General features: G+C 38.1%; 1 protein-coding gene across 2 annotated transcripts in view; it reads right to left on the bottom strand.

The window, feature by feature from the left end:
* The window catches only part of SESTD1 (SEC14 and spectrin domain containing 1), a 134,349-nt gene that overhangs the window by 48,315 nt on the left and 58,229 nt on the right, over positions 1-27,805 (bottom strand). For both annotated transcript variants that reach the window (XM_061135397.1, XM_061135398.1), the window contains exons 4-7: positions 24,922-25,012; positions 20,947-21,060; positions 1,803-1,916; positions 567-664 (exon numbers count right to left, since the gene is read on the bottom strand). In XM_061135397.1, coding sequence (XP_060991380.1) covers positions 567-664; positions 1,803-1,916; positions 20,947-21,060; positions 24,922-25,012 — 417 coding nt within the window. The remainder of the gene's footprint in view (positions 1-566; positions 665-1,802; positions 1,917-20,946; positions 21,061-24,921; positions 25,013-27,805) is intronic.

The raw sequence follows: 27,805 nt of genomic DNA, 5'->3' as shown, positions 1-27,805 counted from the left end.
GTGGAAGAGAAGCTATGATAAATCTAGACAGGGTATTAAAAAGCTGAGACATCACTTTGCCGACAAAGGCCCAAATAGTCAGAGCCATGCTTTTTCCAGTAGCCACGTACAGGTGTAAGAGCTGGACGATAATGAAGGCTGAGTGCCGAAGAACTGATGCTTTCGAATAGTGGTGCTGAAGAAGACTCTTGAGAGTCCCTTGGACAGCAAAGAGATCAACCCTGTCAATTCTAAAGGAAATCAACCTTGGATATTCATTGGAAGGACTGAAGCTGAAGCTCCAATACTTTGGCCTCCTGATGCAAAGGGCTGACTCACTGGAAAAGACCCTGATGCTGGGAAAGATTGAGGGCAGGAGGAGAAGGGGACGACAGAGGATGAGATCGTTGGGTGGCATCACTGACTCAATGGACATGAGCTTGAGCAAACCCTGGGAGATCCTGAAGGATGGAATGCCTGGCGCGCTGCAGTTCATGGGGTCACAAAGAGTCAGACAAGACTCAGTGACTAAAAAACAAACAAACAAAAACAAAAGCTTAGTGACTGAACAACAACAAGCCACTTACCTTTCTTTCTCTTGCTGATTTCCTTTATCACTTCCATTGTTAATCAATGCAAGTTCATCTAATAATGATGTAGATTCCTTTGTAAACTTCTCAAAAACCTACAGTATGAGATTTTATTAACATATTAAGAATGACCTTAAAAGTTGATATGAACAGAAGGATTTCCAACAAAGAGCAACATAATTAGCCAGGCGGGATTCTGGTTCCAGCTCTGGGTATCTGAGTCCACAAGTCAATCACCAGAGCCCAGCAGTGTAAAAGACAAAAACCACCTGCTTCTTGCAACTAAGAAGACAAAACTGCTTCCTAAAACAGTGAGTAGTCTTAATGGATAAGGGATTTTTATAATTTAAATACACTAAGAAATTATTTTATTCCTCAATCAGATCAGTTTATATTTATTCCTGTTTCCTTAAGAAACATCTGCACCAACAATCATTTTCACTATATGAACATTATTTAGACCAGATCTAAGCCTCTAATTCCAGTTAAGAGAATATTTCTTTATGTTATTCTATTAATCATTCTGACTGTATGTAATTAGTTTAAATGTTTTATATACAAGCATGTAGCAGAAGAATAAAATAGTTATAATCTTAACATGATTTCTTAAAATATTTCTAAAAAGGGATTTGGGCAAGTCTGTGTATAACAAAATAGACACTTATTTGTCTAATATCATTATTCAAAATACGGTGAAAAAAGAACTGGTTATCCATTCTGAAATATCCATTAACTCATTGTTCTCCAAAATATTAGCATATAATCTAAACTGAGTTAACTTAAATTTGTTCCTTTAGCCCCCAGCTGTTCAATTAAACAATAATGTATTTGTGTACAGAATAGCAGATTTCGAAAGTCTGTCCTGAGAAAGAAGATACATTTTCTGAAATAAATACCTTAACCTTGCTTTTCAACTCAAATTGATGTCTAAATATTTCTCTGAAAACGGTGTATCAACTAGATTATCTCTCAGGAAATTATGCTACTATTATTCAACTCAAAAGATTTACAACTTTAATACTGCTACTAATGACAACAGTAATAGTTAACACTTGTGAGTCTGTCTCCAGAGTACCTGCTTTCAAGCATAATGCTATCATGTGGCACATGTTATATTTCTTTGGTTATGTACAATGGAAAACAATCTACATTTTAGTGGATTAAAATGAAATAGCTATCAAAATATGTCTTATTTATATGTAATAACATGTTATCTCATTGTAATATACCAACCAGCCTCTTATTTAACCAATCCATGTGATCATAGGTGAGACTCCCACCAAAATCTTCCGTTAACTGGCATGGTTCTATATAACGAGTCAATTTATTGGCAGATACTAAAATAACCTATAAAGGTAAAAAAAAAACAAAAGAAAAAAACCACTTAATGAGCCACTATTAATGTCAAGAAAAGTGATGAGGAGGTAATATCCAATATTGTTTCCAACATGATAAAATATTATATAAATATTTAATAATACAACAGCATTTAAAAGCAATTAAATAAACTGTCAATATCTGTTAAGAAATGAGCTACCATAATCCATCTCTAAAATCTCATTTTAAAAAAAGAGACTAGCAGCTCAGATTAAATATTTTCAAAAATCTCATCAATATGAGTAATTTCTCAGTATAAAAATCAATCCCTTTAGTTGTTGCTGTTCAGTCATCAAGTTGTGTCCGACTCTTTGTGACCCCATGAACTGCACCACACCAGGCTTCCCTGTCCTTCACCATCTCCCAGAGTTTGCTCAAACTCATATCCACTGAGTCGGTGATGCCGTCCAACCATCTCATCCTACATCCTGTCACCCCTTCTCCTCCTGCCCTCAATCTTCCCTTAACTGGCACAATATTCAAACAGTGAAAACATATCTCCTGAGAAATTGGCATCATATATCCCTTATAACTTAACATTTTAATGATATGTTATTCATTTGTTCAACATTCACTGTTTTGTGTTTGACTCTGCGACCCCATGGACTGTAGCCTGCCAGGCTCCTCCGTCCACGGGATTTTCTAGGCAAGAATATTGGAGTGGGTTGCCATTTCCTTCTCCATAGTGGACACTACATTTATTTATTAGAAGTATTATTAGAAGTGACGTGTTCTAGAGCTGGGAATATATGGATGAAGAAGATGCTTCTACAAAGTAAATGAAGTTTTTTTTTTTGCTTTTTTTAAATTTATTTTTTATTGAAGGATAATTGCTTTACAGAATTTTGTTGCTTTCTGTCAAACCTCAACATGAGTCAGCCATAGGTTACTTCTATAATATTCCAGAGAGTTTTGCACGTTTTTATAAAAAGAAGTAGATTAAAGTTTTCCAGTTTGTTTCTAAAACCTTTACTGAAAATACTCTAACTAAATCTAACTGTTTTCTCTTTGGTCATGGTAGCACAGAGGGCCAAAAGCTTTACCAGGATATCCCAAATGATTTCAAGTCCCTTTCCTAGGTTAAACATTATTATATGATAATTGGAAGGATACTAAGCCAGAAGCCAATTATTCCAGGTTTCTGTCCTAGCTCTGCCACAAATTCACTGACTTGTAGAAGATAACCTAAAGGAATTCACTCCAGGCTTATCCATGTGCCAAAGGAGGCAGCTGCATTAAATTATCTATGATGTCTCTTTAAGCTCTAAGAGGTCATAATTCTAATGAGTTGTCATCCTATACATTTAATTTGGGCCAATTTCTCTAATAAATAACCTATCTTGCCCAGTGAAGACAGCAGTTGTCATCTTCTATCCACTCTGGTTAATCTCACTATATACACCTATTTAGGTGTATATAAGATTAAGATCCTTTGCAGTTCCTAAATACCTTAAAGTTCATTAGCAACAGATTTCAAGTTTAATAAGCCAAAGGGAGGGACTTCCTTGGTGGCTGAGTGGTTAAAGTATCCGCCTGCTGATGCAGGAGATGCGGGTTTGACCCCTGGGTCAGGAAGATTCCCTGGAGAAGGAAATAGCAACCCACTCCAATATTCTTGTCTGGGAAATCCCATGGAGAGAGGAGCCTAGCGGGCTACAGTCCATGGTGTGGCAACGAGTAGGACACGACTTAGCAATTAACAACAACAAAAGCCAAAGGGAAAATTTGCAGTTATTTTCTGCGAGTTTATAAGTTCTGAATATTTCTTGTTTTTCCTAAAAATCAATTTAAATATTATTAGTACAGATTCACTTTCTTTCATGATGTAAAATACATTTGAGAATATACTATTTCTTACTAAATATAATTTTTTAAATAGTTGGCTAAGATTACAGCTATTATGATATTTTTATTTATGCAAAACAAATATAAACAAAGGAACATGTAATTATGGAAATCTGCATAAAACAAATTTTCTCCATCACTACAAAAATGTTTATAGAATCCATATTCTTATAAAATTCATTGATGGCTGTTCAAAGTGAAAACAGTCCATCTGCTATGTAGCTATACCAAATTGTATCAACAGCAAAGGCATCTCAAAGCTAAACAAAGTCAAGAAAAAAAAACACAACAGCTTAAAGTCAGGTGATCTGACTCAAAACCACCATCACTTCAAATTAACAATTTAGACAACTATCTACAGTGGTGAAACATCTTCATTTCCGCTGCAATAATCTTTTTATTGAGATGGTGAGAGTGAGGAGAAAGTGCAGAGGAGGCTGGTGAAACAGCCATAACTGTTTCTATTTTATTGCATAATATATGTTTCAAAAAGAATGAGGGAAACATTTTAGGACAAGTCTGCAACACTAGGAAAGAATCTTACTGTATGAAAATGGTTATATCTAAGAATCATCTTTTCAAGAGAGTCAGGAGTGGCATCCTAAGGAGGAAGGAGACGCCTTCCTCTCAGCATACAGCTGGTGTTGTTTTCAACTGCCTTTGGAAAATGACACCACTTGCCAGAATGCGACATGTGAACTATACAGACAACTGCTTCCAAGAGGACAAATCACCTTTTGACAGACAGCAAAATGAACTCTAAGCGATAGCAACCATCACAGAGGAATGTGATTTCACAAACATAATTTCAAATATACAAGCAAAAATATGATACTACATTTTTCAGAGCTGAGCATAGTGAAGTGAGGCTTTAGGTCTGAAGTGAAATTAGAATACTAGTTTTAACCCTAACCCTAATTTTAAAGGAAATTGTTTAGAGAAAGATTTCTGGACATTAGTAAATTACAGAAACAGATTAGAAAGTAAATAATCTATATATTTAAAAAAAAAACTAACACATTTCCAAGTCAATGTGGTAAAACAAATTTGGATTCCCACGCTAGGTTATTTTCTCTAAAACCATTCATTGCAGCTTCTTAAATTACAAAAATTTATACTAGGAAAATTTCCTATATTCCCTTTTCTTACAATTCTTAAAGAAATCACTAATATGCCAAACCTGCACGAAAGTTAAAATATAAAACAATGCAAATCAGGGAGTCATTTTATCTTATGGGACATGTTTTATTACCTGGCAAAGAGGAAAATAAGAATAATTAAATAAAAATTCAGTCCTCCAAAGCAATTATCACCAAAATTAAAAAGAAAACTAGAAAATAAGAGTTCAAAACATATTGAGGTCACATGTATTATGTGTGACCTCTTTTTACCCTAAGATTCTAAATATGAAAACACAGAAATAATGACACAACTGCTGAAAATTCTAATACAAAGTACAAAAGACACAAAAAGACACAGACTTTCCCAGTGGCTCAGATAGTAAAGAATGCACTTGCAATGCAGGAGACGTGGGTTCAGCCCGAGTCAGGAAGGAGAAGGGAAGGCTACCCACTCCAGTATTCCTGCCTGGATAATCTCACGCACAGAGGAGCCTGGCAGGTTGATAGGCCATGGGGTCGCAAAAAAGTCAGACACGACTGAGTGACTAACACACAAAAATATACAAGTGCATAATAGTATTAGAACATTGATTTAAACATACTATCATCAGTTCTTTATTATCTACTATAAAACTTCCATATCTATTGACATTTTCATCTACTCTAAAATGGTTAATTAATAAAAAGACCCATTTTGCTAGCTCAAAAGCAAATCTTCTTAAAAATCAACAATGCCTACTTGTGGAGAAGATGGAACCATGAATCTGACATTTCATTTTTCAAAAAATACTTAATACCATTTTCAGAGGAGTGGAACATTCCAGAAAATAACCCACTGTATCACTCTGAAGCAGCACTTTCCAGTTACAAAAATCCTGTATCATTCCACAGCAATTTTATTGCTTTGTCCAGAATATAATGTAGAGATAATATGCAATGAGTTTGTTTTAAGTTTAAAAAGGGAATTCACTAAACTATTACTATTATAAAATACTGCATCAAAGTGAACTTCATAATACTATCTTAACATATACCAAAGTAAAAAGACCAATTTTGACTTTTCTCATCTACAAATGGAATTCATAATCTTTAATTTTAAAATAGTTATGTAAGACACAGAATGAATCATAAATCATCTTTAAAATTATCTACTTTCATGTTGGACAAAATTACATATAAATTAGAATGAAAACTGGTATTATGCCATCACAAACAGAGGGGGGAAATTATTTTTATAACCTGATCTTTGAAATTTTACTTTTACACTAAAAAAAAAAATTCAGCTGGTTTACTTTTATACTTTTTTATATTTCCTTTTAAGCAATTATAAGAGTACAGGTTTGTAAGCCTAGCCTGGTAGACAACTCTTTGTGTAGAAAGTCTTTCAGTCCCCATAATGAAGATCCAAATTTGATCTAATCACATTATCTACTATCTTTTTTACCATAATTTTTAGAGTACTAAAGACATTATGATAAAGAAATAATAATTTTGGTGAAATGAGTACAATTTATTCATCAGGGTAATTGCTCTGAGTCAAATTTTTAGGATTAATTACCATTCTTATGCTCCTTATTTAGTTGTTATATGTAACAACTAGCAGTGAATCTTATGGTTTCTGTTATTGACAAGTGTTTCTTTTAAGTAAAACCACCATATCATTTATAATTTCCAGCTTGGTAATAGATCTTAAATGACTGATAGATTTCCAAATGATTGACAGATTTCCACCTAACTAGTCAACTGATAGTATTAGAAAGATTTTAAACTCAATTAAGCTGAAGTCAATTAAGCTTCAGTTAACTCAAATAGCTCAAAGATTTGAGCGTAAGATCTGGAACCTTAAAACTCCTAGAAGAAAATTCAGGCTGTAAGCTCCTTGACAGAGGTCTTGGCATTTATTTCTTTTAATGTGACACCAAAAGTAAAAGCAATAAAAATAAAAATAAATAAGTAGGACTACATCATACTAAAAAGCTTCTGCACAGCAAAAGGAACCATCAACAAAATGAAAAGGCAACAAACTCATATAGCTGGTAAGGAGCTAATATCCAAAAATGTATAAAGAACTCAGAACTCAACAGCAAAAAACAAACGTCCAGTTTAAAAATGGGCAGACAGCAAACACATGAAAATGTTTTCAACACCACTAATTATTAGAGAAATGCAAACCAAAACAGTGAGGTATCACTTCACACCAGTCAAAATGCTGCTGCTGCTGCTGCTGCTAAGTTGCCTCAGTCATGTCCGACTCTGTGCAACCCCCCAGACAGCAGCCCACCAGGCTTCCCCATCCCTGGGATTCTCCAGGCAAGAACACTGGAGTGGGATGACATTTCCTTCTTCAATGCATGAAAGTGAAAAGTGAAAGTGAAGTCACTCAGTTGTGTCCAACTCTTCGCGACCCCATGGACAGCAGCCTACCAGGCTCCTCTGTCCATGGGATTTTCCAGGCAAGAGTGTTGGAGTGGGTTGCCAGTGCCTTCTCCGAAATCAGTCAGAATGGCCGTCATCAAAAAATCTACAAACAATAAATGCTGGAGAGGAGGTGGAGAAAAGGGAACCCCCCTACACTGTTGGTGGGAATGTAAACTGATACAGCCATTATGGAGAACAGTATGGAGATTCCTTACAAAATGAGGAATAAATCTGCCATATGACCCAGCAACTGCGCTACTGGGCATATACTCTGAGAAAGCTGTAAACAAAGAAGACACATGTATTCCAATGTTCATAGCTACACTCTTTATAGTAGCCAGGACATGGAAGCAACCTAGATGTTCATCAACTGATGAATGGAAAAAGAAGATCTGGTACATATATACAGTGAAATGTTACTCAACTATAAAAAAGAACAAATCTGAGTCAGTTCTAGTGAGGTGGATGAACCTTAGAGCCTGTTATCATAGTGAAGTAAGTCAGAAAGAGAAAAACAAATATACTATATTAACATATATATGTATAATCTAGAAAAATGATATTGATGAACCTATTTTCACGGAAGGAAAGGAGATGCACAAGTAGAGGATGGACTCATGGACACAGTAGGGGAGGAAGAGAGTGGGACGAATGGAGAAAGTAGCATCAATATACATATACTATTGGGTATAAGATGGACAGCTAGTGAGAAGTTGCTGTGAGGCACAGGGAGCCCAGTCTGAAGCTCTGTGATGACCTGGAGGGAGGGGAGGTGGGAGGGGAGGAGAGGAAATGGAGGGAACGTATGTGTAATTATGGCTGATTTGCGTTATTGTATGGCAAAAACCAACACAACAAAAAAATTTTTTTTAAATCTAAATAAAAACAGCATGGAAGTTTCTCCAAAACCTCTTTACCTTCTGGCTAAGTCAGGAGGAGAAAGATAAATAGCATCTCATATGGGGAGTCCTGAAAGTTGGCAAACAAAAACAAGCTCATAAATACAGAGGACTGTTAGGTGGGGTGGGGTGTAAAGAAATGGGTTAAGGGGATCAAAAGGTATAAAGAAAGAAAAAAAAAAGCTAATGTATTACAAAGCAGAGACATCGCTTTGCTGACAGAGGTCCATATGGTTTTCCAGTAGTCAGGTACAGATGTGAGAGTTGTCCATAAAGAAGGCTGAGCACCGTAGAACTGGTGCTCTCGAACTATGGTGCTGAAGAAGACTCTTGAGAGTCTTGGACAGCAAAAGAGATCAAGCCAGTCATCCTAAAGGAAATTAACCCTCAATGTTCACTGGAAGGATGGAATGTTAAAGCTGAAGCTCCAATATTTTGGCCACCTGATGCAAAGAGCCGACTCACTGGAGAAGACCTTGTTGCTGGGAAAGAATGAGGGCAGGAGAAGAAGGGAGTGACAGAGGATGAGATGGTTGGATGGCATCACCAACTCAATGGAGGTGAGTTTGAACAAACTCAGGGAGATAGTGAAGAATGGGGAAGCCTGGAGTGCTGCCGTTCATGGGGTTGCAAAGAGTCATATACAAATGAGCAACTGAACAACAGCATTTTAAATGGAAAAGAAATTGCTTATAGTTTTGAAAAGGGGAAATTTTTAAAAGTGAATTCTTCCTTTAAGCATTTAATAATTTGGAAATAATATGGGAAAACATTAAAAGAAAACCACTAGTCTTGGTTAGGAACACAAAGCTTAAAGAGAGATTGATATTAAAATCAGTAGTATCAAATTTAAGAAAGTAGCTTCTATTATTCCGCATGCAATGATTTGAATGTTCAAGACTCTTGAGAGTCCCTTGGACTGCAAGGAGATCCAACCAGTCCATCCTAAAGCAGATCAGGCCTGGGTGTTCATTGGAAGGACTGATGTTGAAGCTGAAACTCCAAGACTTTGGCCACCTGATGCGAAGAGCTGACTCACTGGAAGAGACCCTGATGCTGGGAAAGATTGAGGACAGGAGAAGAAGGGGACGACAGAGGATGAGACGGCTGGATGGCATCACTGACTCAAAGGACATGGGTTTGGGTGGACTCCGGGAGTTGGTAATGGACAGAGAGGCCTGGCGTGCTGCGGTTCATGGGGTTGCAAAGAGTCGGACATGACTGGAGCGACTGAACTGATGTCACTAATGTTCAAATTCAAATTTTACAAAATATAATTCTATTAAAAATATACTTCACGTATCAGAAACACTATCTAAATCTTAGGGAATGGGCAAAAGATATTCTTGGGTGTTCGTTCATGCAGAGCTAGACTCGTGACTTTAACCGACTTTCTAAGGACTAATCAATAGGTACTAACTTCGGTAGGGGCAAGGGGTAAATTTTACATTTTATTCAAGAGAAATGCAAATAATGTATGATCGGTGGATTTTTAAAAATTTTATTTACACTAAAATAATTTTATTTATGTGTGCAAGATCTAAAATGAAAATGTGTCTCTGTGTGCTTAGTACAAATTCATGTGGATGCTATATGTTATACACATACTATTTCAATAGTATAAATTTCTGTTCAGTAGGGTAACAAAATCTCAAAGTTTAGGCTTTATGGATTAGGACATTAGCTAGTATTGTGTCTACTTTGGCAATCTATCCTAAATTCCTCAAGTGCTCTTTGAACCACACCTCACAAATTACTGGTAACTTCGTTAGTTAATGAGTTGCATGATGTGTTTGACTTATGCTTATTTTATAGTTACATGGGTGTCATGATTTTAGCCTTATGAAAATCACTCTTTAGCATATGCTTTATCTTATCTATTCAGGGATGTGGTGGGGATCATATCTTAATTTTTAAGTTCCCCTGGAGGAGGAAATGGAAACCCACTACAGTATTCCTGCCAGGAGAATCCCATGAACAGAGGGGCCTGGAGGACTACAGTCCATGGGGTTGCAAAGAGGTGGGCATGACTGAGAGACTGAGCACGCACAAGCAATGTTAATTATCTTCAAATATTCATCTCCATGAATATCTTAGTATGTATGGATATAATTAAAATCTTAAAGAAAAGGATTATTGGTTATATTTAAAGTAGTTATCACTTTAATAAGCAGAAATTTAAACTTTAGATATATCTCCAGGGAAATCTGACACCTGGTAACAAGTGCAAAGTGAACCAGAGTAAAATGGAAGAACTACAAGATGGAGGAAAAAATACTACCTACGTGAGTTTTCCAAACTTTTGCCAAGTCCTTTCAAAGGAAATAAAAACATAACATTTTAAAAATAGTAATGTCCTACATAAATAATATTTTTCCTTTATTTTACATATGTTAGAGAGAGGTTAAGACAAGACAGATTAAACAACTAAACCACAATATTTTTACTAACTAGCACATACCATTGTTCAACAAGTTTGAGGAGAAAGGTATTTATCATATGGTTTTTAATCAAACATTTATGAAGGTTTTCTGGAATCTAATTTACACAAAGACCCAAAACTTATTTCTCCTTTACTCCTACTCTTCCATCTGTAACTAAAATACTTACCTTTCCCTAATAAAATATTCTCAAAGAATCTAACACTGAACCTTTCACTCTGAAGGCTGACACTCAGATGCTTTTACTTTTTAAATTTTATTCATGATAACAATGTGTGTGCAAGATCTAAAATGAAAGTGTGTCTCTGAGTGCTTAATACAGATTCACGTGTATGTTATCTGTAATACCTTTTCAATGTGTATATTTAGTTGTATCTGTCGGTTGGGGAATAGTTTTCTCTCTAAAGAAAATAATTTTCTGCAAAAACTAGAAAGAAGTCAGAAGTGATGGTACCAGAGGTATTCTTGACAGAAACATGAAGGAAGTCTGGTCCTGGATCCTAACACTAGTATGGCCTCAAAAAGAGAAAAGGATCAGATGCAGTAAAAGAAAAAATAAGACAACAAAACAACTTAGAATGGTGGTTAACATTACTGGTGGTTAACATTACTGCTCTTACTGGTTAACATTACCAGTAAAAAGAAAAAAAAATTTTTGACCTTCATGAATGACAATAAAGAATGAGAAAATAAGATCCTTTTGATTATGAGTTTCTCAATTTAAGATTAATGCCAGCACTACTTCAATTTTACCTTGTCATTAGACAGACTGTATAGATACTATGAACTAACCAGCAAAAGGTACCAAAGCACCAGGTATAATGTTACTGAAGGTCAGAAAGCACTGGAATATCTGAGCTGCTAAAAAGGAAAATGAACAGGTATGTATCTGTTTCAGAGACAGGAAGGATATATAGAGAAATAGTTAGATGACCCATGAGATGTCCTGAGATGAGGAATATTCAACGGCTGATGAAAAACACTAGGAAACTGAACAAGAGGAAGGTCATCCAGAGGGAAAAGAAATGGAAAGGATAATAGGCAGGAAAATATGAAATCATGGGAACAAGCTGTCATTAAAATGACAACTGGTTATTTATTTGATGAATACTGTGGACAGCTGCTAATAAATCTTTGTGATGAATAATTCAATAAGGTAAAACATAAACTTTTGCTTATAGGAATGCCAGCAGTCATAACAGTTATTCTTTTAAAAATATTTGGAAAATATACAAAAATATAAGCTCAATTATGACAACTCAAATGATCCAAAATAACATCAAGAAAAGTAACTGTTAATCAAACATCTATAATGAATTTAATTATATGTAGTTCTAAGTATCATTTAATGACTGGTTTTGAATTGCCCCTTAAAGTAGATTATGTTTGGTGGTCTATTAGCCAGCATTTGAAATTACTCTCATCTCATTAGGACATCAGGCTTTTAAATAAGTGTCTAGTGCTTATTTACTTATCCAGCTAGAAAAACAGCTGGATCTCTTCAATATCTGAAAGAAATAGACTGATACAAAAAGCTGTAAAACCATAGTTTTAAGACTAAGTTAAAATTAAACTATCTATGATATCAGTTCAAGGCAGATAGGAACTCTGTCTTCCATTTTACCCTCCAAGATGCAAGGTATTTAGCCATTACAAATTCATATAGCATGAAACCCAACTAGGCACAGCATTTCTGAGCAGATGCCTACACTTAAGCAGGATGTGACAAGTTCCTCATGAAAGGGATCTCTGCTCCTACTTGGTGTTCACAGCGTTAGCTTCTGAACTACTGGCCTATGTCCACTTTGCATTCCATCAGAGCAACATTTCCTGCATGACCCTGGCATAAAAAGCAGACTTCCTTGCCTGAATGAAATACTCGCTCACCGTGGCTACATGCAGGCCTCCTGCATTCAGCTTTTGCTATCCTCCCTCAGTACACTTCTGACCGTCCTCCCTCAGTACACTTCTGACCGTCCTCCCTCAGTACACTTCTGACCGTCCTCCCTCAGTACACTTCTGACTACCCTCCCTCAGTACACTTCTGACCGTCCTCCCTCAGTACACTTCTGACCCTCCTCCCTCAGTACACTTCTGACCCTCCTCCCTCAGTACACTTCTGACCGTCCTCCCTCAGTACACTTCTGACTACCCTCCCTCAGTACACTTCTGACCGTCCTCCCTCAGTACACTTCTGACCGTCCTCCCTCAGTACACTTCTGACCGTCCTCCCTCAGTACACTTCTGACCGTCCTCCCTCAGTACACTTCTGACCGTCCTCCCTCAGTACACTTCTGACTACCCTCCCTCAGTACACTTCTGACCGTCCTCCCTCAGTACACTTCTGACCCTCCTCCCTCAGTACACTTCTGACCCTCCTCCCTCAGTACACTTCTGACCCTCCTCCCTCAGTACACTTCTGACCGTCCTCCCTCAGTACACTTCTGACCGTCCTCCCTCAGTACACTTCTGACCGTCCTCCCTCAGTACACTTCTGACCGTCCTCCCTCAGTACACTTCTGACTACCCTCCCTCAGTACACTTCTGACCGTCCTCCCTCAGTACACTTCTGACCGTCCTTCCTCAGTACACTTCTGACCGTCCTCCCTCAGTACACTTCTGACCGTCCTCCCTCAGTACACTTCTGACTACCCTCCCTCAGTACACTTCTGACCGTCCTCCCTCAGTACACTTCTGACCCTCCTCCCTCAGTACACTTCTGACCGTCCTCCCTCAGTACACTTCTGACTACCCTCCCTCAGTATACTTCTGACCCTCCTCCCTCAGTACACTTCTGACCCTCCTCCCTCAGTACACTTCTGACTACCCTCCCTCAGTACACTTCTGACCCTCCTCCCTCAGTACACTTCTGACCCTCCTCCCTCAGTACACTTCTGACTACCCTCCCTCAGTACACTTCTGACCGTCCTCCCTCAGTACACTTCTGACCGTCCTCCCTCAGTACACTTCTGACTACCCTCCCTCAGTACACTTCTGACCGTCCTCCCTCAGTACACTTCTGACCCTCCTCCCTCAGTACACTTCTGACCCTCCTCCCTCAGTACACTTCTGACTACCCTCCCTCAGTACACTTCTGACCCTCCTCCCTCAGTACACTTCTGACCCTCCTCCCTCAGTACACTTCTGACCGTCCTCCCTCAGTACACTTCTGACTACCCTCCCTCAGTACACTTCTGACCGTCCTCCCTCAGTACACTTCTGACCGTCCTCCCTCAGTACACTTCTGACCGTCCTCCCTCAGTACACTTCTGACTACCCTCCCTCAGTACACTTCTGACCGTCCTCCCTCAGTACACTTCTGACCGTCCTCCCTCAGTACACTTCTGACCGTCCTCCCTCAGTACACTTCTGACTACCCTCCCTCAGTACACTTCTGACCGTCCTCCCTCAGTACACTTCTGACCGTCCTCCCTCAGTACACTTCTGACCGTCCTCCCTCAGTACACTTCTGACCGTCCTCCCTCAGTACACTTCTGACTACCCTCCCTCAGTACACTTCTGACTACCCTCCCTCAGTACACTTCTGACCGTCCTCCCTCAGTACACTTCTGACTACCCTCCCTCAGTACACTTCTGACCGTCCTCCCTCAGTACACTTCTGACCCTCCTCCCTCAGTACACTTCTGACTACCCTCCCTCAGTACACTTCTGACCGTCCTCCCTCAGTACACTTCTGACCCTCCTCCCTCAGTACACTTCTGACCCTCCTCCCTCAGTACACTTCTGACTACCCTCCCTCAGTACACTTCTGACCGTCCTCCCTCAGTACACTTCTGACCGTCCTCCCTCAGTACACTTCTGACCGTCCTCCCTCAGTACACTTCTGACTACCCTCCCTCAGTACACTTCTGACCGTCCTCCCTCAGTACACTTCTGACTACCCTCCCTCAGTACACTTCTGACCGTCCTCCCTCAGTACACTTCTGACCGTCCTCCCTCAGTACACTTCTGACCCTCCTCCCTCAGTACACTTCTGACCCTCCTCCCTCAGTACACTTCTGACTACCCTCCCTCAGTACACTTCTGACCGTCCTCCCTCAGTACACTTCTGACCGTCCTCCCTCAGTACACTTCTGACTACCCTCCCTCAGTACACTTCTGACCGTCCTCCCGCAGTACACTTCTGACTCTCTTCCCGCAGTACACTTCTGACTCTCTTCCCGCAGTACACTTCTGACCGTCCTCCCTCAGTACACTTCTGACCGTCCTCCCTCAGTACACTTCTGACCGTCCTCCCTCAGTACACTTCTGACCGTCCTCCCTCAGTACACTTCTGACTGTCCTCCATGGGATGCAGTTTTCCATCCAGCAATTAGGCTAACCCTAACGGAATCCAACAGCCAGGGCTGCCTTACACTACTGGCCAACAGTTTCCAGTAAGTCTACATCACAGTCAAATCAACCCATGACAAAAGTTTGCCAGATAATACTGAAAATCAAAACATCTGTCTTCTGCTTAGGACATGTAGAAAGATGGAGAGAACATTGCTCCAATCCTTACAAGAAAAACAAAATAATGCAAATTAATCTGAAAAATGACAACTTTTAACACATCATAGAGTTAAGTCCACAGGAAAACCAATAAAGACCATCCTTCAAGGACAAATGGAGGGGGAACACTTGCTTACCCGGGAAAACACCAGGTATGATACAAGTCAGGTTAAGAACTCAGCCAAATTTCCCAAAGAATTGCTAAAGGCCAAATATGGTTTGGTATAAAGGTACTGAGCCTGCTGGAAACAGAGACACAAGAATTCAAACGCACCTGCAGATGCTTCTCCACAGACTTCTCAAGAGACTCACGAGAAAGGCTGTGGGTAGGTAGGTAAGAAATTACAAAAAAGACCTGGGGGAAGGGGACAGCAGCCACCAACGGAAAGGCAGGAAGCTGAAGCACAGCCCAGATTCCTCAACTTTGTCATCCCTAGGGAACAGGAACTTTCAGGTGCTGAGGGAAGCCAGTGATTCAGGATGACCTTTGCTGTTTTGTTTTTTAATCACTCAACTGTGTCAGATTCTCTGCAACCCCATAGACCATAGCCTGCTAGGCTCCTCTGTCCATGGGATTTCCCAGGCAAGAACACTGGAGTCGGTTGCCATTTCCTTCTTCAGGGGACCTTTCCAATCCAGGGATCAAACCGACCTCTCCTCCTTGGCAGGTGGATTCTTTACCACTGCTGCTGCTGCCGCTAAGTCACTTCAGTCGTGTCCGACTCTGTGCGACCCCACAGACGGCAGCCCACCAGGCTCCCCTGTCCCTGGGATTCTCCAGGCAAGAACACTGGAGTGGGTTGCCATTTCCTTCTCCAATGCATGAAGGTGAAAAGTGCAAGTCAAGTCGTTCAGTCGTGTCTGACTCTTAGCGACCCCATGGACTGCAGCCTACCAGGCTCCTCCGCCCATGGAATTTTCCAGGCAAGATCTTTACCACTGAGCCACCTGGAATGCCCTTAGAACACAAATAAAACCCCACTGCAGCTGGAGGAAGGGGAAAGAAAGGCCCTCTATCCAAGTGGAGGCAGGAAAATATTATGAACCCAGACTGCTACAGTCTTCCTAAAGCTGGGAAAGCGGGTCCTAGACCCTCTAGACCTTGGGTCCCAAAGCGTTCCTAAAACCGAAGTTGAGTCAGAACAAGAGAAAAATGAACCACGGACAAAGTGTTTGTAACAAGTAACAGTAGTCTATTGCTGAGGGACGTGCAAAGAGAAACCTTTCTGAGACATAGGCACAAAGGAAAGATCTACAGCTGAGGGTGAAACAAACACTGACTCTAGAGGAGTCTGAAGCCTGCAATGCCCTGAGGAAAAGAAGAGCAATAGCCAAGGCCAAAGCCAGTTCAACTCCTGTCTAGACTAAATCAAGCCCTCCCCTGTCCCACCAAGAGCCCAGCAAAAACAAGATGGGCTCGTGTGCAGGCACAAATGCAATTTATCTCAACCTTTACTGTCCTAAACAAGATGTCCAACATACAGAAAGAATGAAAACAACACACTGTCAAGAACAAAAACCAAACAATATAACTAGAGTAAGAGAGACCCAGATATTCGAACCATTAGCTAAGGAATTAAGATAACTATTATTTATGCTTGAAGTTCTCAAGGAAGATCTGCAAAACAACAGGCAAAACAGACAGGGATTATAGCAGAGACAGAAACCATCAGAAAGAATCCAGAAGAAATGCTACAAACCAAAAACATGATAAAGGAGATAAAGTCCATTTACAAATGGCTCATCAACAGACTCAACACAGCCAAGGAAGAAGGCAGTGAACCTGAAAACAGATCAACAGAAAATATCCAAGCTGAAACACAAAAAGAAAAAAAAAAAAAAGGGGGGGGTGGGGGGGATAAAACAGAACACCAACCTAGAATGGTGAGAAATTTTCATATTGTCTAACATACATGCAATAGGAGTTCTAGAAAGAGTGGAAAAATAAAATGAGGCAGAGGATATAGTTGAAAAGAAAATGTCTTAAGAATTTTCCAAAATTGATGGCAGAAGTCAAACCAGAGATCCAAGAAATGCAGCAAACAACTAACAGAATTAACACCAAATAAAACATTTAAAATAAAACTGCTGAAAATAAAAAATGAAGCAAAAATCTTAAAGGTGGCCAAGGAGATTAAAAAAAAAAGATATATAACCTATAGAAGACCAAGGATACAAGTAACAGCAGAGTTCTCAGAAACCAAGGAAATGAGAAGGCAATGATATAGAAGGTGTGATATAGTTAACATGCTAAAAGAAAAAAAATCAAATAATGAAAAAAAAAAAAAACCTATACCAACTGAAAATAACTTTCAAACCTGAAACAGAAATAAACATTTTTTTCAGGCAAACAAAATCTAAGAAAATTCAAAGCCAACAGACCTGCAATGCTAGACATGTTTAAAGGAAGTTCTTTAGGCAGAAGGACTATACCAACCAAAAAGCTGAAATGAGTAATACTGGAAATATCATAAGTGAAGACAGATATGAAATTAATTTTTTATTTTAATTGCTATAAAGATATTATAGCAAAAATAGTAGCAGTATATTGTGTGCTTACAGTATAGTGAAAGTAAAATGTATGAAAACAATGGAGGGAAGTATTAGAGATATACTGTACTACGAGATTACCAGTGTTAAATGGTATATTATTTGAAGATAAGACTCCATTAATTAAAAATGTATACGATAAACCCAGGGCAACCACTGGAAAAAATTGAGATAAATTTCTAGTCAATAATGAAGATAAAATGTAATTATAAAAATAATCCAAAAGAAGGCAGAAAAAGAAAAACTACATAAGATTTAGCAAGATAGAAGATTTTCATCCAAACATATTAACAATTAATTAAATACAAATGGTCTTACAAGCCACTACAAAGACAGAGACTGTCAGACTGGATATGAAAACAAGACCCAACTGAACCAAATCTACTAGAAACACCACTGTAAACGTAAATGAAGAGGAGCCTGGACAGCTACAGCAGTATCGGTAGTATCAGACAATGTGTACCTCAGAACCTGGCGTATCATCGTGGATAACAAAAGGACATTTAATAATGAAATCTTAACTAGTCACCTCAGTAAGAACTTTAAAATACATAAAGCAAAAACCAACAGAAACGAGAGGACAAATAAACACACGATTATAGCTGGAGAGTGTAACATCCCTCTTTCAGTAACTGGTAGAATGAGCAGACGAACACCACAGAGCCCACAGAAGACCTGAACAGCACCATGAACAGTCCTGGTGGCTGCAGATCACACCACGCACAGAAGCAGAATGCACACGCACAGTACACGGAGAATACATGCACACGAGGAAATCAGCAAGTAGAGCATATACTGGCTCAAAAACCAAATCTTAACAAACGTAAAATAATTGAAGTCATTAAATATATATTGTCAGACAATAATTTACACAAGTATTAACTCAAAATAGATCACAGATCTAAATATAAAACCTAAAATTATACAACATCTAAAACAAAACATAAAACCTTCGTGACCTTGGCTGAGGCAAAGATTTCTCAGCTATGATACCAAAAGCCTGATTCATAAAAGAAAAAATGTAAAATCCAGATTTCATCAGAATTAAAAATCTTCTTTAAAAATGCTGTTAAGAGAATGAAAAAGCAAACAACAAATTGAGATGCAATTTTTGCATATGGCGTATCTGATAAAGGATTTCTATCCAAAACACATAAATAATTCTCAAAAGCCTTAATTATTTTTTTAAAAAATGAGTAGAGGTGAACAGACATCATGAAAGAAAGTATATGGATGGCTTACACGTACTTAAAAATATACTCGCATCATTAACCATTAGAGAAATGCAAAGCAAAACAATACTGATAAACATCTATATACCTACTACAGTAGCTATAATTTAAAAACAAAATCTGATAATACTAAGCACTGCCAAGATGCAACTGGGACTTCACACAATTTATGGGAATGCAAGATGATACAGCCACCTTGAAACTGTTGGTTTGGAAGTTTCTTATAAAGTAAATAAACATACACTTACATCCCACTTCTAGATATTTTATCTCTTAGAAATATTTCACACAAAAGCTACACACGAATATTTACAGTGACTTTATTTGTAGTCACTAAAACCTGAAAACAATCCCAAATGTCCTTCAATCGGGGAATGAATAAACAGACTGTGGTTCATCTACATAGTGGATTACTACCTACCAATAAGAAAGGAACCATCAATACACCCAACAACACAGATGAATCCCAAATGCAAATATGTATGTGAAAGAAGTAAATTTAAAATGCTACATACTTTGTCATTTTACTTATATGGGATTCTGAAAAAGGCAAAAAACACAGAACATAAAACAGATCGGTGGTTGTCAGGGACTAAAGATGGAAGAAGGAGTTGACTAAAGAATAAGATAGAATTTTTGGAGTGACGTAATAGTCCCTGTATTTCTTGACTGTGGTGATAGTTACAGACCAGTTTACGTTTACCAGAACTCTCAGAACTGTACACTAAAATGGATGAATCTTATACTTAACTTTAGAGTACAGGAAAAATGTTACACATTTTTAAGATATTTCATGCTACCTCATTTTAAAAAAATTTTAACTAGACTTTATTAAATCTTAGACACCTTGGAGACTTCCTCCATACCAAAAATACACTGATTTTATTGAAAATAAAAATGACTATTGTAGTATGGCAAAGTCCACAATGTGTCTTCGTTGCCTGACTTCTGTAAACATTCCAAGGCTCTAGATTTTACAGGGTTGGATTAGGCTTTGCACCCTTCAGGCTTCCACACTTTATTTAGCTAACGTAAAGGTTAATATCTATGAACTCTCCAACTAGGAAGGTGGGATTAATAGGCTGTGGAAGGGAAATGTGACAGAATTGTTTAAATTTGCATTCTACCTTAAGACTTCTTTTTGACCCTCAATAATAATATGTAAGCCTTCCCTCAATGTCCACAGGGGACTGGTTCGAGGACACTCACTCCATTGACACCAAAATCTGCGGTGCTCAAGTCCCTTACACAAAATGGCAAGGCACAATGAATGGCCCTCTATCTGTGCACGTTAAACCTGAAAATCCAGAGGGCTGACGTATACTTATTGAAAAACTCCACTTGTGAACAGACCTGTGCAGTTCAAACCCATGTTGTTCAAGGGTCAACTGAAGTTTCACACAAGAAAAGTAAGAGGGAGAGCATACTGTAAACAGGGAAGGATGAATGACTTTTTATATGTCAAAACCAGACCAGATACTAAGAAATAATTATGACATCATACCAAATAGGCTCTGACTTCAATTTCTAAATGTCTAGGATTTCCGAACATTAGCTAGGAATTAGCTAGTATTAGCCTTCTTGGTAATGTAATATATATATATATATATATATATATATATGTATTTTTTTTTTGCCATGTTGCACAGCCTATGGGATCTCAGTTCCCCAACCAGGGATCAAAAAGCACAAAGTCTTAACCACTGGATCAACAGGAAAGTCCCCAAAAATGTTTTTAATGGAAAGGTTCTACTTACTCAAAAGAATTCACAAAGATTAATAAAAATGAAAACAAGAAAGCATTTGTGGCCTTGACAAAGAATAATTCATTCAACAATGCTGACTAAATATTAATCATTACTTAGGCACTGACTGAGCACTGTGTAAGCACTGCGTAGTATCCAATACTGAACAGCAAATACCAGCAAAATGCTGTTTTTAAAGATATAGCACACTTCTGTTTTTTCAGAGAGTATATTTACCTCAAAGCCAAGTCTATCCTTTTCTTTCCAAAAACAAAAATGTGTTACTTTCTTATCCCAGAATTCATCTGGCTTCACTACACAAACAAGGGACACTTCAGCTGGAACAACATTCTATAAAATACAAAAAAAAGAGAAAAAATCATACATGTAAAGTGAGTAATTTGCTGAAGTTGTAAATTATTAGGTATTCATGACTGAGCTGAGCAATTAAGAGATCTCTGGAAAATAATTAAAGTGATAAAATACAAGAAAATGCTGCAAACTGCAAAACATACACGGCAATAAAGAAATATTTGAAAGACAAGCTGATTCAGAAAACAATGTTTAAAGACAGCACATGTGAATTATTTTTGTGTTTTACTGAATCTCTAATAGAAATATATTTAAACTGCAAGATAATTTTTAGTTGAGAAATTATTAAATTTGACTTTTCTATGATATGAAAAAAATTTTTTCTAACACAATCATCTTAGAGAATTTCTTCCAATAATGTAAATCAATTTTCTAGCAAAATAAGCTTCTTATACCATTATACAAAGAAGATTCTACATGATTAGTAACTCGAAGAAGAGGACAAAGCTAAAACTCCACAAATACAATTTCACATTTGCTAGATACAGTTATTCACATCATCAACTAAAGAATGGAAATTAACATTTACTGAGCTAGTATATATTCCATATATATCTTATCAGCAAGTCCCATAGAGTCTATTTTTAAAATATATCTTAATTAAACCTACCCATTTCTACCACCTACATTGCTAATATCCCCAAACAAGTCAGCTTTTTGAAACCCTCTTAGCAGACCTCCCAGTTTTGCATTTTTTCATAGTCAGAATAAAATCCAAACCCCTTAGCAAAGCCAAGAAGCCCTCCCAGCTCAAGGCCCCATGATCTCAGACCTCATCACACAGCTCTCCCCTCTTAGCTCAGTCCTCTGCCACAGCCACGCTGACCTCCTTGCTGCTCCTGGAATGTGACAAATCTGTTCCCAGCTCAAGACTATGCCCTTGATGTTTCCTCTGCCTGGAATGTTCTTTGCCTTATACCTAGGAGCACTTTCTCAGTTTATTTAGGATTCTACTCAAACAGTCCCTCCTCTTTAGAGAGACTTTCTCTGACCATCCTACGTAAAGCAGCAACATTTGACTCGGTCTCCTTTCACCATTTTTCTAAATAGAATTTATCAGTATATGATGTTACATTACTTGGTAATTTGCCTAACTGCTTACAGTCTGACTCCTCAGACAGAACATAGGCTTCCCAATGGCAGGTACCTCATCTATCATGGCACTCCTGTATCTCCAGGGCCTATGACAACGCCTGGCATACAGAAGATGCTCCATGAATCTCTGCTGAATAAATGAATTCACATTAACAAGTGGATCTCATCCTTCCAATTTACAGAAGCATAAACTGAGCTTGAGAGAACTAAAATAACTTGTCTAAAGGAACAGAGTTTGAAGGAATAGTACTAGAACAAAAACCAGGTCAGTCTGACTGTCAAGTTTTACCATAACATTCCAAACATTCTAGACTGGGGGTCAGTAAATTCTTTCTCTAGGTCCAGATAAAAAATATTTTAGTCTCTGTTGCAACTATTTTTATTCTGTCCACATAGTGTGAAAGCTGCCATAAACAATATGTAAACAAAACTCTGTTTACAAACTCTAGAGGTCAACCACTGTTCTAGACCATAACAGCACTACTGAATAAAAATAATCCTATAGGATAATAAGTGTTATTATTGTTGATCAGGGGAAAACAGAAAACCTTTCAATTTAAATATCTCACTGGACATGTCACAAATCTAGTGTCCCCTGCAATGACTGGGTTATGAATAAAGTTAAAAAAAAAAAAAAACTCAATGTTATCAAAACTTTTATCAGAGGGGGTGGGAAATTTAGGGTAGAATGAGGTTTATTTATATAATGATTATGGAAATCAAATATTCAAAATCATTGAGTATTAGAGCTGTTAGGAACAAAAGAAAACAAGCCAGTCGTTTCAGAGAATATCTGTACAGGCAGAGCTAGCACTAAGCTCTGGGCTCCCAACCGGCTGCTTCCAGCACCTTCTGAAATAAAAGCAACATAACTAACTTTGTATGCAGAAATTATTTGACGAGGAGTAAACAACAAGCCACTGCAATTTCTGAAAATGTAACTATTAATAAAATCCACAAGTTGTTAAAACACAGATCAGAATAGAAATCACAAGAGGGGATTAAATCATCCGTTGATTGTTCTTCAAAACTGCCCCTGATCAAAGTCCAGTTCACAGAGCAAGTCCCAAACAGCTCACTGGTGACACAGCTGAATGGAAGAACACAAGGTCGTAATTAACGGATTTCTCACCTAATAGTTATTTTAACAATTTGCACAGAGAAGAGAGAATCTTCAGGGTTTAGAATATAAAAGTGCTGGGAACATATTTAACAGAAAGAGTTACTAAATGGGACACCAATCTGTGTTCCCTTAAAAACTGATCCACTGGAGCCTATGTCCTTTCCAATCCAAAGGAGGGAGTCTAATGATGAAGGTTTAGGCCAACCAATCAAGAATAAGGTAATGGGTAGAAAATTTGGGAACCATCTCAGATACATCCCATTGCTAAATATACAGTTTTAAAAGGCTTAGGCTGTTTCAGGTTCCAACTGTGACTTTCTCCCTTGTTCACCACAAGAACATAGGTAAGTTATTTAAAATCCTTGGAAGACTTTTGAGGATAGCAGAATTTGTTTCCCAAGTTTGTGAGGATGAAATTAAATGAGATCATTTATATATAACAAGCTTACTACATAGTACCTGAACCATACTAAGCACTAAAACTGAAATTATGATTACCCATTCCTTGAGATTCTTTTTCTAATCATCATAAACAAAAAATAATCCATTAATAATCATTCTGCCTAGTTGTCATTTAAAATTTTAAATTATATTCCTTTCCATAGAATCCTAAAGTAACTACTGATTATTTCCCAGGTCATTTAAAATTCTTGATCTTTCTTTCAATATCACTAATACTTACTTAATTGGATGTTCACCTTCCATGTAACAGTCAACATACCTTCCCCAAACTAGCCTGCCATCAGCTTCTTTTATTGTATTCATTTAATTTCTGAGCTATCACTAAATCAGCCAGGAATGCCCTTTTCACTTTCTTTATTTTAAATTGGATAATCTCTTTAACTCACTTGGCTTTAACTTTCTACACAAGCCCTTTTAAAGAAACTCAGGTACATGAGAGCAATCTGTCCCCTTTCAACCACTCAATTGTTGTATTTTTCCCAATATCCTCAATACTCCCATAATAAATCAACAAATATCTACTAGGTACCTACTACACGCAAGGGATTACAGAAACATTCTGTGAGGAACACAAGGAAATATAAGACTAGGACCCAGATAAGGGATGCTGTAGCCACAGCTGTTTATGAAATGCCTGTCTGGGAGCTGCTGAAGTCCCCAGTGACACAGCTAAAGTTGATTACATTTCTTCTAAATTGGAAACAGACATGACTATCACAAATTCTGATGATTTTTGGAGGAAAGAGGAAAACAGAAGGGAGAAACCCATCAGAATTCTCAGCTTAGACTTGCCCAGTCCTACTCCCTCTGTGAGGTGGGATGATGCAAATACTATGGCGTTCGAGAGCGCCCAGATGAGTCTGAGAACCTCTGCCCTCACATTTTGAGACTCACTGGCTTCAATGCTTAAATTACTTAAACATGACATATTATTTTTGTTTATTTACATACCTTTAGAATAGGGCCGAAATTTATTTTACTACTCAAGTAAAACCTATAAAGATTGAATCTGAACAATTTAACACTGATCTGTGCATTTCAGAACTCAGTCACTGCTTAGAAGCTTGGGCACAGTGCAATAAATGAAATGCATTTGCCACTATCATCTAATCTGTTGCTGTAAAATAAGACCGCTTCCTGATAGCCAAAAATAAAATTACCTGTAGCATTAAGACTACTGTTTTCACGACATTCCATTGGGATTTTCTGCCATCCACAATCACGGTAAATCCTCTAGCCTTACACTTCTCACTGAAACAAAACAAAATTACAGAGTATATTAAAATAAGCTTCCTATGTTAGTCTTCAAAATCCGAAATAAAATTTACAGCTGAATCATATATGGCACAGCATTAATTTCACTTGATTTGGTTTGCACTGTCAACAAAATTCTTCAGGGTGTCCTTTCAGTTTTCTCAAGCAATTTACTTTTCTCACTTCAGGAAACATCGACAATTTATAAGCTAATTTGGTGAGAAAATTACTCTAAAAGTATGTAAATTCAACTTCTTAATACAAGAAAAAAATCAAACCAACATTCAAAGAGCCTCACTAGCCCCTCAACCTCCTCATCTGTAAAATGGGATCATAGTAATGACTGCCAAGTATAGATATACTTCTTATCTCTCCTTCCTGCCAAGAGTATAAGGTTGTGAAGTGATACTTCAAAAACAGGTAGAAAATAAAGCAAGCTATTATTAAACCTTTAAAAAGCAGAAACATTACTTTGCCAACAAAGGTCTGTCTAGTCAAAGCTATAGTTTTTCCAGGAGTCATGTATGGATGTGAGAGTTGGACCATAAGCCAAAGCTGAGTGCCAAAGAATTGATGCTTTTGAACTGTGGTGTTGGAGAAGACTCTTGAGAGTCTCTCAGACTGCAAGATCATCAAACCAGTCAATCCTAAAGGAAATCAACCCCAAATATTCATTGAAAGGACCAATGCTAAAGCTCCAATACTTTGGCCACCTGATGCAAAGAACTGACTCATTGGAAAAGACCTGATGCTGAGAAAGACTGAAGGCAGGAGGAGAAGGGGATGACAGCGGATGAGATGGCTGGATGGCATCACCGACTTGATGGACACGAGTTTGAGCAAGCCCCGGGAATTGCTGAAGAACAGGGAAGCCTGGCGTGCTGCAGTCCATAGAGTTGCAAAGAGTCAGACATGACTGAGCTACTGAACTGAACTGATTACTAAACCACTGGAAATGAAGTCCTTGTGTTCTCTGGGAGAAAGTTAAAGAGGTGAAATCTGGTGCATGTAACAATTCCAAGCTCGGATGCACCGTGTCGGACCTACCTCTGTTCTCGCTTTTGCCCTTAGTCGTTGACCAGAAAATCCTGAGTGCTGGAAAATGTGTTATTGCTACATATTATATTCAATTATTCAAGTACCAGCTAAACACCTCCCAGAAGCCTGCCCTAGTAAAATCCAACAACTACATGGAAAAACTCTATCATAAGTCAAAAACTACCTAGCTTTATTATTATTATTACTACTTGTTTTACTATAAAACCAACTTAATGCAAGGGTCTCAACTGCCCTCCCTCTAATATAGTGCAAGAATCTTCAGATTTGCCTAACAGAGCAAGGATTTGGTAGTGAAAATTCTCCCCATTCAAAGTTATCCCAATTGCCTACATTATAGGAAAGGTTAATAGGAGGCCTCTCCTGAGATTTAAATCTAACAGTCCAGGGAATTTTACTAATTCTCCCTTACTCTCTCCAAGCACTCATACTAACCTCTAGAGGATTACTGGAGAAGTGATATCCAATTCTACTGAGAAACAGTAAGGTCACAAGAATGAGAACAGTATTGCTAAAGACCTGAAGAAGAACAGGTGCTTCAGTAAGCGGGGACAGAAGCTGAGCTTTCAAAGAGAAGAGAGAAATGTTCAAGAGGTGAGGCAAATGGAAACACATGTCCATACAAAACACTTGCCCACAAATGTTCATAGCAGCACAATTCATAAGAACCAAAATCTGAAACAACTTAAATTTTCAAAAACTGATGAATGGAAAAATGAAATGTGGTAAACCATTCAATAGAGTATTATTCAATCATAAAAAGAAATGAAGTGCTGATACGTACTACAACATGGATAAACCTTGAAAACATGCTAAGTAAAAAAAAAGCCAGATCAAAAGTCCATATATTGGATGATTCCATTTATATGAAATTTCCAGAATGGGTAAATCCATAGAGGCAGAAAGCAGATTAGTGGGTACCAAGGGCTGGAAGTAGGGGAGAACGGGATGAGGAGTGACTGCCAATGGGTACGGGTTTTCTTTTGGGGTTGATGGCAATGTTCTAGTTAAGTGATGGTTATGCAATCTTGTGAAAATACTGAAAAACCACTGAAATAAACACTTTAAAAAAGTGGTGGGTATGTGACTTGGATTTTGCATTATAAAATAAAAGATCCACAAACCACTCTTGAAGGGTGGGGGTAAGGGAATACAAAGATCACTTTCATATCGGCAACATAAAGACTTGCTGGGGAAGCAAATCTGATTATCTAATTGCTAGGTGTGGGACCAGGTAGGAAGAAAGACCACGGTGACTGAGGGGGGGACACAAGCGTTAGAAGGACCAGCCTAACAGAGTAACTGTCAGTGAGGGGTCACCAGAGGAGTGGCAGGGACTCTACCAGTGCAGAATGGAAGTTTGCAGGAAGGGGAGCTAAGACATGTGGAGCTTCCCAGTGAAGGGCCTTCCCTGGTTGGGACTGGAGCCAAGAAAAATGTGTCATCCCCATAATTTGGCACTTTCTTGTCACTGGCATCTGTATCTCTGAGGCACAGGTTGCACAACCAATTTGTTGAACAAGCAAGTTTTATACAAACACATTTATATTTCAAAGCACAATAAATTAATCTGTATACTAAGACAAAGAAAGTAATGAGGCTTGCAAATACCATCTGTATGAACTTAAGGGCATGAAATACTCTAAATTTATCTTTTAGAGTACTTAAAAACAGCCTTAATCATAATTTTCTCACATTTTACTAAGATAGATAAAGAAAATACACAATGCAAAG

This window comes from Dama dama, chromosome 33 (genome assembly GCF_033118175.1).
Source record: "Dama dama isolate Ldn47 chromosome 33, ASM3311817v1, whole genome shotgun sequence".
NCBI classification, from domain to species: domain Eukaryota; kingdom Metazoa; phylum Chordata; class Mammalia; order Artiodactyla; family Cervidae; genus Dama; species Dama dama.
Note: the sequence above shows the minus strand (reverse complement) of the source record. Positions and strands in the feature narration are given on the sequence as shown.